Source organism: Nerophis ophidion, linkage group LG04 (assembly GCF_033978795.1).
Source record: "Nerophis ophidion isolate RoL-2023_Sa linkage group LG04, RoL_Noph_v1.0, whole genome shotgun sequence".
In the NCBI taxonomy this organism is placed as follows: Eukaryota; Metazoa; Chordata; class Actinopteri; order Syngnathiformes; family Syngnathidae; genus Nerophis; species Nerophis ophidion.
Genome location: NC_084614.1, coordinates 6,332,279 through 6,350,077, shown reverse-complemented (window position 1 = coordinate 6,350,077; position 17,799 = coordinate 6,332,279). Strand labels below are relative to the sequence as shown.

General features: G+C 40.5%; 1 protein-coding gene across 1 annotated transcript in view; it reads left to right on the top strand.

The window, feature by feature from the left end:
* Positions 1-17,799, top strand: part of LOC133550801 (complement factor H-like) — a 37,922-nt gene that overhangs the window by 16,968 nt on the left and 3,155 nt on the right. The window contains exon 7 of the mRNA XM_061896847.1: positions 7,204-7,254. Within this exon, the coding sequence (XP_061752831.1) occupies positions 7,204-7,254 (51 nt within the window). The remainder of the gene's footprint in view (positions 1-7,203; positions 7,255-17,799) is intronic.

The following is a 17,799-nucleotide window of genomic DNA, read 5'->3' as shown; positions in this document are numbered from 1 at the left end:
TGCTAAAGTCAGCCACTCAATGTTTGCTTGTGCTAAAGGCAGCCACTCAATGTTTGCTTGTGCTAAAGTCAGTCAGTCAGTCACTCAATGTTTGCTTGTGCTAAAGTCAGCCACTCAATGTTTGCTTGTGCTAAAGTCAGCCACTCAATGTTTGCTTGTGATAATGTCAGCCACTCAATGTTTGCTTGTGCTAAAGTCAGCCACTCAATGTTTGCTTGTGCTAAACTCAGCCACTCAGTTTGTGCTAATGTCAGGCACTCAATGTTTGCTTGTGCTAAAGTCAGGCATTCAGTTAGTTTGTGCTAATGTCAGGCACCCAATGTTTGCTTGTGCTAAAGTCAGCCACTCAATGTTTGCTTGTGCTAAAGGCAGCCACTCAATGTTTGCTTGTGCTAAAGTCAGTCAGTCAGTCACTCAATGTTTGCTTGTGCTAAAGTCAGCCACTCAATGTTTGCTTGTGCTAAAGTCAGTCAGTCAGTCACTCAATGTTTGCTTGTGCTAAAGTCAGTCAGTCAGTCACTCAATGTTTGCTTGTGCTAAAGTCAGCCACTTAATGTTTGCTTGTGCTAAAGTCAGCCACTCAATGTTTGCTTGTGCTAAAGTCAGCCACTCAATGTTTGCTTGTGCTAAAGTCAGCCACTCAATGATTGCTTGTGCTAAAGTCAGGCACTCAATGTTTGCTTGTACTAAAGTCAGGCACTCAATGTTTGCTTGTGCTAAAGTCAGGCACTCAGTTTGTGCTAATGTCAGGCACCCAATGTTTGCTTGTGCTAAAGTCAGCCACTCAATGTTTGCTTGTGCTAAAATCAGCCACTCAATTTTTGCTTGTGCTAAAGTCAGGCACTCAGTTAGTTTGTGCTAATGTCAGGCACCCAATGTTTGCTTGTGCTAAAGTTAGGCACTCAATGTTTGCTTGTACTAAAGTCAGGCACTCAATGTTTGCTTGTGCTAAAGTCAGGCACTCAGTTTGTGCTAATGTCAGGCACCCAATGTTTGCTTGTGCTAAAGTCAGCCACTCAATGTTTGCTTGTGCTAAAATCAGCCACTCAATTTTTGCTTGTGCTAAAGTCAGGCACTCAGTTAGTTTGTGCTAATGTCAGGCACCCAATGTTTGCTTGTGCTAAAGTTAGGCACTCAATGTTTGCTTGTACTAAAGTCAGGCACTCAATGTTTGCTTGTGCTAAAGTCAGGCACTCAGTTTGTGCTAATGTCAGGCACCCAATGTTTGCTTGTGCTAAAGTCAGCCACTCAATGTTTGCTTGTGCTTAAATCAGCCACTCAATTTTTGCTTGTGCTAAAGTCAGGCACTCAGTTTGTGCTAATGTCAGGCACTCAATGTTTGCTTATGCTAAAGTCAGCAACTCAATATTTGCTTGTGCTAATGTCAGCCACTCAATGTTTGCTTGTGATAATGTCAGCCACTCAATGTTTGCTTGTGCTAAAGTCAGCCACTCAATGTTTGCTTGTGCTAAAGTCAGCCACTCAATGTTTGCTTGTGCTAAACTCAGCCACTCAGTTTGTGCTAATGTCAGGCACTCAATGTTTGCTTGTGCTAAAGTCAGGCATTCAGTTAGTTTGTGCTAATGTCAGGCACCCAATGTTTGCTTGTGCTAAAGTCAGCCACTCAATGTTTGCTTGTGCTAAAGGCAGCCACTCAATGTTTGCTTGTGCTAAAGTCAGTCAGTCAGTCACTCAATGTTTGCTTGTGCTAAAGTCAGTCAGTCAGTCACTCAATGTTTGCTTGTGCTAAAGTCAGCCACTCAATGTTTGCTTGTGCTAAAGTCAGCCACTCAATGTTTGCTTGTGCTAAAGTCAGCCACTCAATGTTTGCTTGTGATAATGTCAGTCACTCAATGTTTGCTTGTGCTAAAGTCAGCCACTCAATGTTTGCTTGTGCTAAACTCAACCACTCAGTTTGTTGCTAATGTCAGGCACTCAATGTTTGCTTGTGCTAAAGTCAGGCATTCAGTTAGTTTGTGCTAAAGTCAGGCACCCAATGTTTGCTTGTGCTAAAGTCAGCCACTCAATGTTTGCTTGTGCTAAAGTCAGCCACTCAATGTTTGCTTGTGCTAAAGTCAGTCAGTCAGTCACTCAATGTTTGCTTGTGCTAAAGTCAGTCAGTCAGTCACTCAATGTTTGCTTGTGCTAAAGTCAGCCACTTAATGTTTGCTTGTGCTAAAGTCAGCCACTCAATGTTTGCTTGTGCTAAAGTCAGCCACTCAATGTTTGCTTGTGCTAAAGTCAGCCACTCAATGTTTGCTTGTGCTAAAGTCAGCCACTCAATGATTGCTTGTGCTAAAGTTAGGCACTCAATGTTTGCTTGTACTAAAGTTAGGCACTCAATGTTTGCTTGTACTAAAGTCAGGCACTCAATGTTTGCTTGTGCTAAAGTCAGGCACTCAGTTTGTGCTAATGTCAGGCACCCAATGTTTGCTTGTGTTAAAGTCAGCCACTCAATGTTTGCTTGTGCTAAAATCAGCCACTCAATTTTTGCTTGTGCTAAAGTCAGGCACTCAGTTAGTTTGTGCTAATGTCAGGCACCCAATGTTTGCTTGTGCTAAAGTTAGGCACTCAATGTTTGCTTGTACTAAAGTCAGGCACTCAATGTTTGCTTGTGCTAAAGTCAGGCACTCAGTTTGTGCTAATGTCAGGCACCCAATGTTTGCTTGTGCTAAAGTCAGCCACTCAATGTTTGCTTGTGCTTAAATCAGCCACTCAATTTTTGCTTGTGCTAAAGTCAGGCACTCAGTTTGTGCTAATGTCAGGCACTCAATGTTTGCTTATGCTAAAGTCAGCAACTCAATATTTGCTTGTGCTAATGTCAGCCACTCAATGTTTGCTTGTGATAATGTCAGCCACTCAATGTTTGCTTGTGCTAAAGTCAGCCACTCAATGTTTGCTTGTGCTAAACTCAGCCACTCAGTTTGTGCTAATGTCAGGCACTCAATGTTTGCTTGTGCTAAAGTCAGGCATTCAGTTAGTTTGTGCTAATGTCAGGCACCCAATGTTTGCTTGTGCTAAAGTCAGCCACTCAATGTTTGCTTGTGCTAAAGGCAGCCACTCAATGTTTGCTTGTGCTAAAGTCAGTCAGTCAGTCACTCAATGTTTGCTTGTGCTAAAGTCAGCCACTCAATGTTTGCTTGTGCTAAAGTCAGCCACTCAATGTTTGCTTGTGATAATGTCAGCCACTCAATGTTTGCTTGTGCTAAAGTCAGCCACTCAATGTTTGCTTGTGCTAAACTCAGCCACTCAGTTTGTGCTAATGTCAGGCACTCAATGTTTGCTTGTGCTAAAGTCAGGCTTTCAGTTAGTTTGTGCTAATGTCAGGCACCCAATGTTTGCTTGTGCTAAAGTCAGCCACTCAATGTTTGCTTGTGCTAAAGGCAGCCACTCAATGTTTGCTTGTGCTAAAGTCAGTCAGTCAGTCACTCAATGTTTGCTTGTGCTAAAGTCAGCCACTCAATGTTTGCTTGTGCTAAAGTCAGCCACTCAATGTTTGCTTGTGATAATGTCAGCCACTCAATGTTTGCTTGTGCTAAAGTCAGCCACTCAATGTTTGCTTGTGCTAAACTCAGCCACTCAGTTTGTGCTAATGTCAGGCACTCAATGTTTGCTTGTGCTAAAGTCAGGCATTCAGTTAGTTTGTGCTAATGTCAGCCACTCAATGTTTGCTTGTGCTAAAGTCAGCCACTCAATGTTTGCTTGTGCTAAAGGCAGCCACTCAATGTTTGCTTGTGCTAAAGTCAGTCAGTCAGTCACTCAATGTTTGCTTGTGCTAAAGTCAGCCACTCAATGTTTGCTTGTGCTAAAGTCAGTCAGTCAGTCACTCAATGTTTGCTTGTGCTAAAGTCAGTCAGTCAGTCACTCAATGTTTGCTTGTGCTAAAGTCAGCCACTTAATGTTTGCTTGTGCTAAAGTCAGCCACTCAATGTTTGCTTGTGCTAAAGTCAGCCACTCAATGTTTGCTTGTGCTAAAGTCAGCCACTCAATGTTTGCTTGTGCTAAAGTCAGCCACTCAATGATTGCTTGTGCTAAAGTTAGGCACTCAATGTTTGCTTGTACTAAAGTCAGGCACTCAATGTTTGCTTGTGCTAAAGTCAGGCACTCAGTTTGTGCTAATGTCAGGCACCCAATGTTTGCTTGTGCTAAAGTCAGCCACTCAATGTTTGCTTGTGCTAAAATCAGCCACTCAATTTTTGCTTGTGCTAAAGTCAGGCACTCAGTTAGTTTGTGCTAATGTCAGGCACCCAATGTTTGCTTGTGCTAAAGTTAGGCACTCAATGTTTGCTTGTACTAAAGTCAGGCACTCAATGTTTGCTTGTGCTAAAGTCAGGCACTCAGTTTGTGCTAATGTCAGGCACCCAATGTTTGCTTGTGCTAAAGTCAGCCACTCAATGTTTGCTTGTGCTTAAATCAGCCACTCAATTTTTGCTTGTGCTAAAGTCAGGCACTCAGTTTGTGCTAATGTCAGGCACTCAATGTTTGCTTATGCTAAAGTCAGCAACTCAATATTTGCTTGTGCTAATGTCAGCCACTCAATGTTTGCTTGTGATAATGTCAGCCACTCAATGTTTGCTTGTGCTAAAGTCAGCCACTCAATGTTTGCTTGTGCTAAACTCAGCCACTCAGTTTGTGCTAATGTCAGGCACTCAATGTTTGCTTGTGCTAAAGTCAGGCATTCAGTTAGTTTGTGCTAATGTCAGGCACCCAATGTTTGCTTGTGCTAATGTCAGCCACTCAATGTTTGCTTGTGCTAAAGGCAGCCACTCAATGTTTGCTTGTGCTAAAGTCAGTCAGTCAGTCACTCAATGTTTGCTTGTGCTAAAGTCAGCCACTCAGTGTTTGCTTGTGCTAAAGTCAGCCACTCAATGTTTGCTTGTGATAATGTCAGCCACTCAATGTTTGCTTGTGCTAAAGTCAGCCACTCAATGTTTGCTTGTGCTAAACTCAGCCACTCAGTTTGTGCTAATGTCAGGCACTCAATGTTTGCTTGTGCTAAAGTCAGGCATTCAGTTAGTTTGTGCTAATGTCAGGCACCCAATGTTTGCTTGTGCTAAAGTCAGCCACTCAATGTTTGCTTGTGCTAAAGGCAGCCACTCAATGTTTGCTTGTGCTAAAGTCAGTCAGTCAGTCACTCAATGTTTGCTTGTGCTAAAGTCAGCCACTCAATGTTTGCTTGTGCTAAAGTCAGTCAGTCAGTCACTCAATGTTTGCTTGTGCTAAAGTCAGTCAGTCAGTCACTCAATGTTTGCTTGTGCTAAAGTCAGCCACTTAATGTTTGCTTGTGCTAAAGTCAGCCACTCAATGTTTGCTTGTGCTAAAGTCAGCCACTCAATGTTTGCTTGTGCTAAAGTCAGCCACTCAATGTTTGCTTGTGCTAAAGTCAGCCACTCAATGATTGCTTGTGCTTAAGTCAGCCACTCAATGTTTACTTGTGCTAAAGTCAGCCACTCAGTTAGTTTGTGCTAATGTCAGGCACCCAATGTTTGCTTGTGCTAAAGTTAGGCACTCAATGTTTGCTTGTACTAAAGTCAGGCACTCAATGTTTGCTTGTGCTAAAGTCAGGCACTCAGTTTGTGCTAATGTCAGGCACCCAATGTTTGCTTGTGCTAAAGTCAGCCACTCAATGTTTGCTTGTGCTAAAATCAGCCACTCAATTTTTGCTTGTGCTAAAGTCAGGCACTCAGTTTGTGCTAATGTCAGGCACTCAATGTTTGCTTATGCTAAAGTAGGCAACTCAATATTTGCTTGTGCTAATGTCAGCCACTCAATGTTTGCTTGTGCTAATGTCAGCCACTCAATGTTTGCTTGTGCTAAAGTCAGCCACTCAATGTTTGCTTGTGTTAATGTCAGCCACTCAATGTTTGCTTGTGCTAAAGTCAGCCACTCAATGTTTGCTTGTGCTAATGTCAGCCACTCAATGTTTGCTTGTGCTGAAGTCAGCCACTCAATGTTTTCTTGTGCTAACGTTAGCCACTCAATATTTGCTTGTGCTAATGTCAGCCACTCAATGTTTGCTTGTGCTAAAGTCAGGCACTCATTTTGTGCTAATGTCAGGCACTCAATGTTTGCTTGTGCCAATGTCAGGCACTCAATGTTTGCTTGTGCTAAAGTCAGCCACTCAATGTTTGCTTGTGCTATGTCAGCCACTCAATGTTTGCTTGTGCTAAAGTCAGCCACTCAATGTTTGCTTGTGCTAAAGTCAGGCACTCAATGTTTGCTTGTGCTAAAGTCAGGCACTCAGTTTGTGCTAATGTCAGGCACTCAATGTTTGCTTGTGCTAAAGTCAGCCACTCAATGTTTGCTTGTGCTAAAGTCAGCCACTCAGTTTGCTTGTGCTAAAGTCAAGCACTCAATGTTTGCTTGTACTAAAAGACCTGATAGCACACGTCTACTAATGTTGTGCAAAGAGATTTGTCTCTTAAAGGGAAACTGCACTTTTTATGGCAATTGTACCCGTTGTTCACAATCACTATGAGAGTCAACAAGACACAAGTTAATTTTTTTCACATTCCAACATATAAAAAGATTATTTGTTTTGGTGGTTAGCAATGTAGTTAATGTTAGTTAATGTTGGTCCAGCTGGCTGTAGACGTATTTGGGTAATCACGACATTCATATCAAACTCCAGCGTACTTGACTCTCAGCTTCCGTCTCACTCTTCCTTTCTGCTGGCTTCTATAAGCAGTATTTCATCCTCGGTATTTTCAGCTTCAAAATGATACCTTTTGTATCCGGAATTAGCAACACACATTCCAAGTGGCTTGCTGCTCGGCCACTGGTAAGAAACTGATGGCAGGGTTGCCTTCCTGGTCCACGGGCTCAGGCATCAAGGCTTATTTTTAAAGGCTGGGGCCAAATCCTGCTTGGGTTTATACATTTTGTTTTAATGACGTTACCATTTTTAAATATTAATTTTGCACAAAAAAAATATTGCATGAATAATATTTTATTTTATAAAGACAATAAAATAATACGTAACACTAAAATAATTATTGAACATGTTACTAGAAAACATGCACCAAATTACATCCAGTCTTGATTATATAATATATATATATATAAAAACAAATCCAAAATGGATTCTGCTGAGGGCTTTATGAGGTGAAAGTAGAAATGTTCTTTGACATAGTCTACAGTGCTTGTTTCCGAAGACTTGATCAGTTTTGACCAGTCCAACATGTCTTCTTTCTCCTTGTCAAGGATCTGCAACAACTTCTGGACGAGGCAGTGGCACACCTCAGACGGTCCCAGGTACGGCTCTCTTATCATACCTTACAGTCCGGCAGGGGAGTCCAAGTTGCGGCCTGGGGGCCTTTTGCGGCTATTTTTTGCAGGACCCGCGACACCTTCTAAAATGATTATCAAAAAAGTGAAATGCATTGCAATGTCGACTTTAATAACACTTTTTTTTCCTTGAAGCTGTCATTGCTTTAAAAAAATTGGTACGGTACGGAATAGATCTTTTATTGTCATTGCAACAAGTCCAGCAACAAAGAAGTGAGGACTAACGTGTTATTTTCGGTGTAAGAAGTGAGGACTAACGTGTTATTTTGGGTGTAAGAAGTGAGGACTAACGTGTTATTTTGGGTGTAAGAAGTGAGGACTAACTTGTTATTTTGGTGTGTAAGAAGTGAGGACTAACTTGTTATTTTGGTGTGTAAGAAGTGAGGACTAATGTGTTATTTTGGGTGTAAGAAGTGAGGACTAACGTGTTATTTAGGGTGTAAGAAGTGAGGACTAACGTGTGTAAGAAGTGAGAACTAACTTGTTATTTTGGTGTGTAAGAAGTGAGGACTAACGTGTTATTTAGGGTGTAAGAAGTGAGGACTAACGTGTTATTTAGGGTGTAAGAAGTGAGGACTAACGTGTTATTTTGGGTGTAAGAAGTGAGGACTAACGTGTGTAAGAAGTGTGGAATAACGTGTTATTTAGGGTGTAAGAAGTGAGGACTAACGTGTTATTTAGGGTGTAAGAAGTGAGGACTAACGTGTTATTTAGGGTGTAAGAATTGAGGACTAACGTGTTATTTAGGGTGTAAGAATTGAGGACTAACGTGTTATTTTGGGTGTAAGAAGTGAGGACTAACGTGTTATTTTGGGTGTAAGAAGTGAGGACTAACGTGTTATTTTGGGTGTTAGAAGTGAGGACTAACGTGTTATTTTGGGTGTAAGAAGTGAGGACTAACGTGTGTAAGAAGTGTGGCCTAACGTGTGTAAGAAGTGTGGACTAACGTGTTATTTTGGGTGTAAGAAGTGTGGACTAACGTGTTATTTTGGGTGTAAGAAGTGAGGACTAACGTGTTATTTTGGGTGTAAGAAGTGAGGACTAACGTGTGTAAGAAGTGTGGCCTAACGTGTGTAAGAAGTGTGGACTAACGTGTTATTTTGGGTGTAAGAAGTGAGGACTAACGTGTTATTTTGGGTGTAAGAAGTGAGGACTAACGTGTGTAAGAAGTGTGGCCTAACGTGTGTAAGAAGTGTGGACTAACGTGTTATTTTGGGTGTAAGAAGTGAGGACTAACGTGTGTAAGAAGTGAGGCCTAACGTGTGTAAGAAGTGTGGACTAACGTGTTATTTTGGGTGTAAGAAGTGAGGACTAACGTGTTATTTTGGGTGTAAGAAGTGAGGACTAACGTGTTATTTTGGGTGTTAGAAGTGAGGACTAACGTGTTATTTTGGGTGTTAGAAGTGAGGACTAACCTGTTATTTAGGGTGTAAGAAGTGAGGACTAACGTGTTATTTAGGGTGTAAGAAGTGAGGACTAACGTGTTATTTTGGGTGTAAGAAGTGAGGACTAACGTGTGTAAGAAGTGTGGAATAACGTGTTATTTAGGGTGTAAGAAGTGAGGACTAACGTGTTATTTAGGGTGTAAGAAGTGAGGACTAACCTGTTATTTAGGGTGTAAGAAGTGAGGACCAACGTGTTATTTTGGGTGTAAGAAGTGAGGACTAACGTGTGTAAGAAGTGTGGAATAACGTGTTATTTAGAGTGTAAGAAGTGAGGACTAACGTGTTATTTAGGGTGTAAGAAGTGAGGACTAACGTGTTATTTAGGGTGTAAGAAGTGAGGACTAACCTGTTATTTAGGGTGTAAGAAGTGAGGACTAACGTGTTATTTTGGGTGTAAGAAGTGAGGACTAACGTGTGTAAGAAGTGTGGAATAACGTGTTATTTAGGGTGTAAGAAGTGAGGACTAACGTGTTATTTAGGGTGTAAGAAGTGAGGACTAACGTGTTATTTAGGGTGTAAGAATTGAGGACTAACGTGTTATTTAGGGTGTAAGAATTGAGGACTAACGTGTTATTTTGGGTGTAAGAAGTGAGGACTAACGTGTTATTTAGGGTGTAAGAAGTGAGGACTAACGTGTTATTTAGGGTGTAAGAAGTGAGGACTAACGTGTTATTTAGGGTGTAAGAAGTGAGGACTAACGTGTTATTTAGGGTGTAAGAATTGAGGACTAACGTGTTATTTTGGGTGTAAGAAGTGAGGACTAACCTGTTATTTAGGGTGTAAGAAGTGAGGACTAAGGTGTTATTTTGGGTGTAAGAAGTGAGGACTAACGTGTTATTTAGGGTGTAAGAAGTGAGGACTAACGTGTTATTTTGGGTGTAATAATTGAGGACTAACGTGCTATTTTGGGTGTAAGAAGTGAGGACTAACGTGTTATTTAGGGTGTAAGAAGTGAGGACTAACGTGTTATTTTGGGTGTAATAATTGAGGACTAACGTGCTATTTTGGGTGTAAGAAGTGAGGACTAACGTGTTATTTAGGGTGTAATAATTGAGGACTAACGTGCTATTTTGGGTGTAAGAAGTGAGGACTAACGTGTTATTTTGGGTGTAAGAAGTGAGGACTAACGTGTGTAAGAAGTGAGGACTAACGTGTTATTTTGGGTGTAAGAAGTGAGGACTAACCTGTTATTTAGGGTGTAAGAAGTGAGGACTAACGTGTTATTTTGGGTGTAAGAAGTGAGGACTAACGTGTTATTTTGGGTGTAAGAAGTGAGGACTAACGTGTGTAAGAAGTAAGGACTAACGTGTTATTTTGGGTGTAAGAAGTGAGGACTAACGTGTTATTTTGGGTGTAAGAAGTGAGGACTAACGTGTGTAAGAAGTGAGGACTAACGTGTGTAAGAAGTAAGGACTAACGTGTTATTTTGGGTGTAAGAAGTAAGGACTAACGTGTTATTTTGGGTGTAAGAAGTGAGGACTAACGTGTGTAAGAAGTGAGGACTAACGTGTGTAAGAAGTAAGGACTAACGTGTTATTTTGGGTGTAAGAAGTAAGGACTAACGTGTGTAAGAAGTAAGGACTAACGTGTTATTTTGGGTGTAAGAAGTGAGGACTAACGTGTGTAAGAAGTAAGGACTAACGTGTTATTTTGGGTGTAAGAAGTGAGGACTAACGTGTTATTTTGGGTGTAAGAAGTGAGGACTAACGTGTGTAAGAAGTAAGGACTAACGTGTTATTTTGGGTGTAAGAAGTAAGGACTAACGTGTTATTTTGGGTGTAAGAAGTGAGGACTAACGTGTGTAAGAAGTGAGGACTAACGTGTGTAAGAAGTAAGGACTAACGTGTTATTTTGGGTGTAAGAAGTGAGGACTAACGTGTGTAAGAAGTGAGGACTAACGTGTGTAAGAAGTAAGGACTAACGTGTTATTTTGGGTGTAAGAAGTAAGGACTAACGTGTTATTTTGGGTGTAAGAAGTGAGGACTAACGTGTGTAAGAAGTAAGGACTAACGTGTTATTTTGGGTGTAAGAAGTGAGGACTAACGTGTTATTTTGGGTGTAAGAAGTAAGGACTAACGTGTTATTTTGGGTGTAAGAAGTGAGGACTAACGTGTGTAAGAAGTGAGGACTAACGTGTGTAAGAAGTGAGGACTAACGTGTTATTTTGGGTGTAAGAAGTGAGGACTAACGTGTGTAAGAAGTGAGGACTAACGTGTGTAAGAAGTAAGGACTAACGTGTTATTTTGGGTGTAAGAAGTAAGGACTAACGTGTTATTTTGGGTGTAAGAAGTGAGGACTAACGTGTGTAAGAAGTGAGGACTAACGTGTGTAAGAAGTAAGGACTAACGTGTTATTTTGGGTGTAAGAAGTGAGGACTAACGTGTGTAAGAAGTGAGGACTAACGTGTGTAAGAAGTAAGGACTAACGTGTTATTTTGGGTGTAAGAAGTGAGGACTAACGTGTGTAAGAAGTGTGGAATAACGTGTTATTTAGGGTGTAAGAAGTGAGGACTAACGTGTTATTTAGGGTGTAAGAAGTGAGGACTAACGTGTTATTTAGGGTGTAAGAAGTGAGGACTAACCTGTTATTTAGGGTGTAAGAAGTGAGGACTAACGTGTTATTTTGGGTGTAAGAAGTGAGGACTAACGTGTGTAAGAAGTGTGGAATAACGTGTTATTTAGGGTGTAAGAAGTGAGGACTAACGTGTTATTTAGGGTGTAAGAAGTGAGGACTAACGTGTTATTTAGGGTGTAAGAATTGAGGACTAACGTGTTATTTAGGGTGTAAGAATTGAGGACTAACGTGTTATTTTGGGTGTAAGAAGTGAGGACTAACGTGTTATTTAGGGTGTAAGAAGTGAGGACTAACGTGTTATTTAGGGTGTAAGAAGAGAGGACTAACGTGTTATTTAGGGTGTAAGAAGTGAGGACTAACGTGTTATTTAGGGTGTAAGAATTGAGGACTAACGTGTTATTTAGGGTGTAAGAATTGAGGACTAACGTGTTATTTAGAGTGTAAGAAGTGAGGACTAAGGTGTTATTTTGGGTGTAAGAAGTGAGGACTAGCGTGTTATTTAGGGTGTAATAATTGAGGACTAACGTGCTATTTTGGGTGTAAGAAGTGAGGACTAACGTGTTATTTTGGGTGTAAGAAGTGAGGACTAACGTGTGTAAGAAGTGAGGACTAACGTGTTATTTTGGGTGTAAGAAGTGAGGACTAACGTGTTATTTTGGGTGTAAGAAGTGAGGACTAACGTGTGTAAGAAGTGAGGACTAACGTGTTATTTTGGGTGTAAGAAGTGAGGACTAACGTGTTATTTTGGGTGTAAGAAGTGAGGACTAACGTGTGTAAGAAGTAAGGACTAACGTGTTATTTTGGGTGTAAGAAGTGAGGACTAACGTGTTATTTTGGGTGTAAGAAGTGAGGACTAACGTGTGTAAGAAGTGAGGACTAACGTGTGTAAGAAGTAAGGACTAACGTGTTATTTTGGGTGTAAGAAGTAAGGACTAACGTGTTATTTTGGGTGTAAGAAGTGAGGACTAACGTGTGTAAGAAGTGAGGACTAACGTGTGTAAGAAGTAAGGACTAACGTGTTATTTTGGGTGTAAGAAGTAAGGACTAACGTGTGTAAGAAGTAAGGACTAACGTGTTATTTTGGGTGTAAGAAGTGAGGACTAACGTGTGTAAGAAGTAAGGACTAACGTGTTATTTTGGGTGTAAGAAGTGAGGACTAACGTGTTATTTTGGGTGTAAGAAGTGAGGACTAACGTGTGTAAGAAGTGAGGACTAACGTGTGTAAGAAGTAAGGACTAACGTGTTATTTTGGGTGTAAGAAGTAAGGACTAACGTGTTATTTTGGGTGTAAGAAGTGAGGACTAACGTGTGTAAGAAGTGAGGACTAACGTGTGTAAGAAGTAAGGACTAACGTGTTATTTTGGGTGTAAGAAGTGAGGACTAACGTGTGTAAGAAGTGAGGACTAACGTGTGTAAGAAGTAAGGACTAACGTGTTATTTTGGGTGTAAGAAGTAAGGACTAACGTGTTATTTTGGGTGTAAGAAGTGAGGACTAACGTGTGTAAGAAGTAAGGACTAACGTGTTATTTTGGGTGTAAGAAGTGAGGACTAACGTGTTATTTTGGGTGTAAGAAGTAAGGACTAACGTGTTATTTTGGGTGTAAGAAGTGAGGACTAACGTGTGTAAGAAGTGAGGACTAACGTGTGTAAGAAGTGAGGACTAACGTGTTATTTTGGGTGTAAGAAGTGAGGACTAACGTGTGTAAGAAGTGAGGACTAACGTGTGTAAGAAGTAAGGACTAACGTGTTATTTTGGGTGTAAGAAGTAAGGACTAACGTGTTATTTTGGGTGTAAGAAGTGAGGACTAACGTGTGTAAGAAGTGAGGACTAACGTGTGTAAGAAGTAAGGACTAACGTGTTATTTTGGGTGTAAGAAGTGAGGACTAACGTGTGTAAGAAGTGAGGACTAACGTGTGTAAGAAGTAAGGACTAACGTGTTATTTTGGGTGTAAGAAGTGAGGACTAACGTGTGTAAGAAGTGTGGAATAACGTGTTATTTAGGGTGTAAGAAGTGAGGACTAACGTGTTATTTAGGGTGTAAGAAGTAAGGACTAACGTGTTATTTAGGGTGTAAGAAGTGAGGACTAACCTGTTATTTAGGGTGTAAGAAGTGAGGACTAACGTGTTATTTTGGGTGTAAGAAGTGAGGACTAACGTGTGTAAGAAGTGTGGAATAACGTGTTATTTTGGGTGTAAGAAGTGAGGACTAACGTGTTATTTAGGGTGTAAGAAGTGAGGACTAACGTGTTATTTAGGGTGTAAGAAGTGAGGACTAACGTGTTATTTAGGGTGTAAGAATTGAGGACTAACGTGTTATTTAGGGTGTAAGAATTGAGGACTAACGTGTTATTTTGGGTGTAAGAAGTGAGGACTAACGTGTTATTTAGGGTGTAAGAAGTGAGGACTAACGTGTTATTTAGGGTGTAAGAAGTGAGGACTAACGTGTTATTTAGGGTGTAAGAAGTGAGGACTAACGTGTTATTTAGGGTGTAAGAATTGAGGACTAACGTGTTATTTTGGGTGTAAGAAGTGAGGACTAACCTGTTATTTAGGGTGTAAGAAGTGAGGACTAAGGTGTTATTTTGGGTGTAAGAAGTGAGGACTAACGTGTTATTTAGGGTGTAATAATTGAGGACTAACGTGCTATTTTGGGTGTAAGAAGTGAGGACTAACGTGTTATTTTGGGTGTAAGAAGTGAGGACTAACGTGTGTAAGAAGTGAGGACTAACGTGTTATTTTGGGTGTAAGAAGTGAGGACTAACGTGTTATTTTGGGTGTAAGAAGTGAGGACTAACGTGTGTAAGAAGTGAGGACTAACGTGTTATTTTGGGTGTAAGAAGTGAGGACTAACGTGTTATTTTGGGTGTAAGAAGTGAGGACTAACGTGTGTAAGAAGTAAGGACTAACGTGTTATTTTGGGTGTAAGAAGTGAGGACTAACGTGTGTAAGAAGTGAGGACTAACGTGTGTAAGAAGTAAGGACTAACGTGTTATTTTGGGTGTAAGAAGTGAGGACTAACGTGTGTAAGAAGTGTGGAATAACGTGTTATTTAGGGTGTAAGAAGTGAGGACTAACGTGTTATTTAGGGTGTAAGAAGTGAGGACTAACGTGTTATTTAGGGTGTAAGAAGTGAGGACTAACCTGTTATTTAGGGTGTAAGAAGTGAGGACTAACGTGTTATTTTGGGTGTAAGAAGTGAGGACTAACGTGTGTAAGAAGTGTGGAATAACGTGTTATTTTGGGTGTAAGAAGTGAGGACTAACGTGTTATTTAGGGTGTAAGAAGTGAGGACTAACGTGTTATTTAGGGTGTAAGAAGTGAGGACTAACGTGTTATTTAGGGTGTAAGAATTGAGGACTAACGTGTTATTTAGGGTGTAAGAATTGAGGACTAACGTGTTATTTTGGGTGTAAGAAGTGAGGACTAACGTGTTATTTAGGGTGTAAGAAGTGAGGACTAACGTGTTATTTAGGGTGTAAGAAGTGAGGACTAACGTGTTATTTAGGATGTAAGAAGTGAGGACTAACGTGTTATTTTGGGTGTAAGAAGTGAGGACTAACCTGTTATTTAGGGTGTAAGAAGTGAGGACTAAGGTGTTATTTTGGGTGTAAGAAGTGAGGACTAACGTGTTATTTAGGGTGTAAGAATTGAGGACTAACGTGTTATTTTGGGTGTAAGAAGTGAGGACTAACCTGTTATTTAGGGTGTAAGAAGTGAGGACTAAGGTGTTATTTTGGGTGTAAGAAGTGAGGACTAACGTGTTATTTAGGGTGTAATAATTGAGGACTAACGTGCTATTTTGGGTGTAAGAAGTGAGGACTAACGTGTTATTTTGGGTGTAAGAAGTGAGGACTAACGTGTTATTTTGGGTGTAAGAAGTGAGGACTAACGTGTGTAAGAAGTGAGGACTAACGTGTTATTTTGGGTGTAAGAAGTGAGGACTAACGTGTTATTTTGGGTGTAAGAAGTGAGGACTAACGTGTGTAAGAAGTAAGGACTAACGTGTTATTTTGGGTGTAAGAAGTAAGGACTAACGTGTTATTTTGGGTGTAAGAAGTGAGGACTAACGTGTGTAAGAAGTGAGGACTAACGTGTGTAAGAAGTAAGGACTAACGTGTTATTTTGGGTGTAAGAAGTAAGGACTAACGTGTGTAAGAAGTAAGGACTAACGTGTTATTTTGGGTGTAAGAAGTGAGGACTAACGTGTGTAAGAAGTAAGGACTAACGTGTTATTTTGGGTGTAAGAAGTGAGGACTAACGTGTTATTTTGGGTGTAAGAAGTGAGGACTAACGTGTGTAAGAAGTGAGGACTAACGTGTGTAAGAAGTAAGGACTAACGTGTTATTTTGGGTGTAAGAAGTAAGGACTAACGTGTTATTTTGGGTGTAAGAAGTGAGGACTAACGTGTGTAAGAAGTGAGGACTAACGTGTGTAAGAAGTAAGGACTAACGTGTTATTTTGGGTGTAAGAAGTGAGGACTAACGTGTGTAAGAAGTGAGGACTAACGTGTGTAAGAAGTAAGGACTAACGTGTTATTTTGGGTGTAAGAAGTAAGGACTAACGTGTTATTTTGGGTGTAAGAAGTGAGGACTAACGTGTGTAAGAAGTAAGGACTAACGTGTTATTTTGGGTGTAAGAAGTGAGGACTAACGTGTTATTTTGGGTGTAAGAAGTAAGGACTAACGTGTTATTTTGGGTGTAAGAAGTGAGGACTAACGTGTGTAAGAAGTGAGGACTAACGTGTGTAAGAAGTGAGGACTAACGTGTTATTTTGGGTGTAAGAAGTGAGGACTAACGTGTGTAAGAAGTGAGGACTAACGTGTGTAAGAAGTAAGGACTAACGTGTTATTTTGGGTGTAAGAAGTAAGGACTAACGTGTTATTTTGGGTGTAAGAAGTGAGGACTAACGTGTGTAAGAAGTGAGGACTAACGTGTGTAAGAAGTAAGGACTAACGTGTTATTTTGGGTGTAAGAAGTGAGGACTAACGTGTGTAAGAAGTGAGGACTAACGTGTGTAAGAAGTAAGGACTAACGTGTTATTTTGGGTGTAAGAAGTAAGGACTAACGTGTTATTTTGGGTGTAAGAAGTGAGGACTAACGTGTGTAAGAAGTAAGGACTAACGTGTTATTTTGGGTGTAAGAAGTGAGGACTAACGTGTGTAAGAAGTGAGGACTAACGTGTTATTTTGGGTGTAAGAAGTGAGGACTAACGTGTTATTTTGGGTGTAAGAAGTGAGGACTAACGTGTGTAAGAAGTGAGGACTAACGTGTGTAAGAAGTGAGGACTAACGTGTTATTTTGGGTGTAAGAAGTGAGGACTAACGTGTGTAAGAAGTGAGGACTAACGTGTGTAAGAAGTAAGGACTAACGTGTTATTTTGGGTGTAAGAAGTAAGGACTAACGTGTTATTTTGGGTGTAAGAAGTGAGGACTAACGTGTGTAAGAAGTGAGGACTAACGTGTGTAAGAAGTAAGGACTAACGTGTTATTTTGGGTGTAAGAAGTGAGGACTAACGTGTGTAAGAAGTGAGGACTAACGTGTGTAAGAAGTAAGGACTAACGTGTTATTTTGGGTGTAAGAAGTAAGGACTAACGTGTTATTTTGGGTGTAAGAAGTGAGGACTAACGTGTGTAAGAAGTAAGGACTAACGTGTTATTTTGGGTGTAAGAAGTGAGGACTAACGTGTTATTTTGGGTGTAAGAAGTAAGGACTAACGTGTTATTTTGGGTGTAAGAAGTGAGGACTAACGTGTGTAAGAAGTGAGGACTAACGTGTGTAAGAAGTGAGGACTAACGTGTTATTTTGGGTGTAAGAAGTGAGGACTAACGTGTGTAAGAAGTGAGGACTAACGTGTGTAAGAAGTAAGGACTAACGTGTTATTTTGGGTGTAAGAAGTAAGGACTAACGTGTTATTTTGGGTGTAAGAAGTGAGGACTAACGTGTGTAAGAAGTGAGGACTAACGTGTGTAAGAAGTAAGGACTAACGTGTTATTTTGGGTGTAAGAAGTGAGGACTAACGTGTGTAAGAAGTGAGGACTAACGTGTGTAAGAAGTAAGGACTAACGTGTTATTTTGGGTGTAAGAAGTAAGGACTAACGTGTTATTTTGGGTGTAAGAAGTGAGGACTAACGTGTGTAAGAAGTAAGGACTAACGTGTTATTTTGGGTGTAAGAAGTGAGGACTAACGTGTTATTTTGGGTGTAAGAAGTAAGGACTAACGTGTTATTTTGGGTGTAAGAAGTGAGGACTAACGTGTTATTTTGGGTGTAAGAAGTGAGGACTAACGTGTGTAAGAAGTGAGGACTAACGTGTGTAAGAAGTGAGGACTAACGTGTTATTTTGGGTGTAAGAAGTGAGGACTAACGTGTGTAAGAAGTGAGGACTAACGTGTAAGAAGTGAGGTGAGGACTAACGTGTAAGAAGTGAGGACTAACGTGTAAGAAGTGAGGACTAACGTGTAAGAAGTGAGGACTAACGTGTTATTTTGGGTGT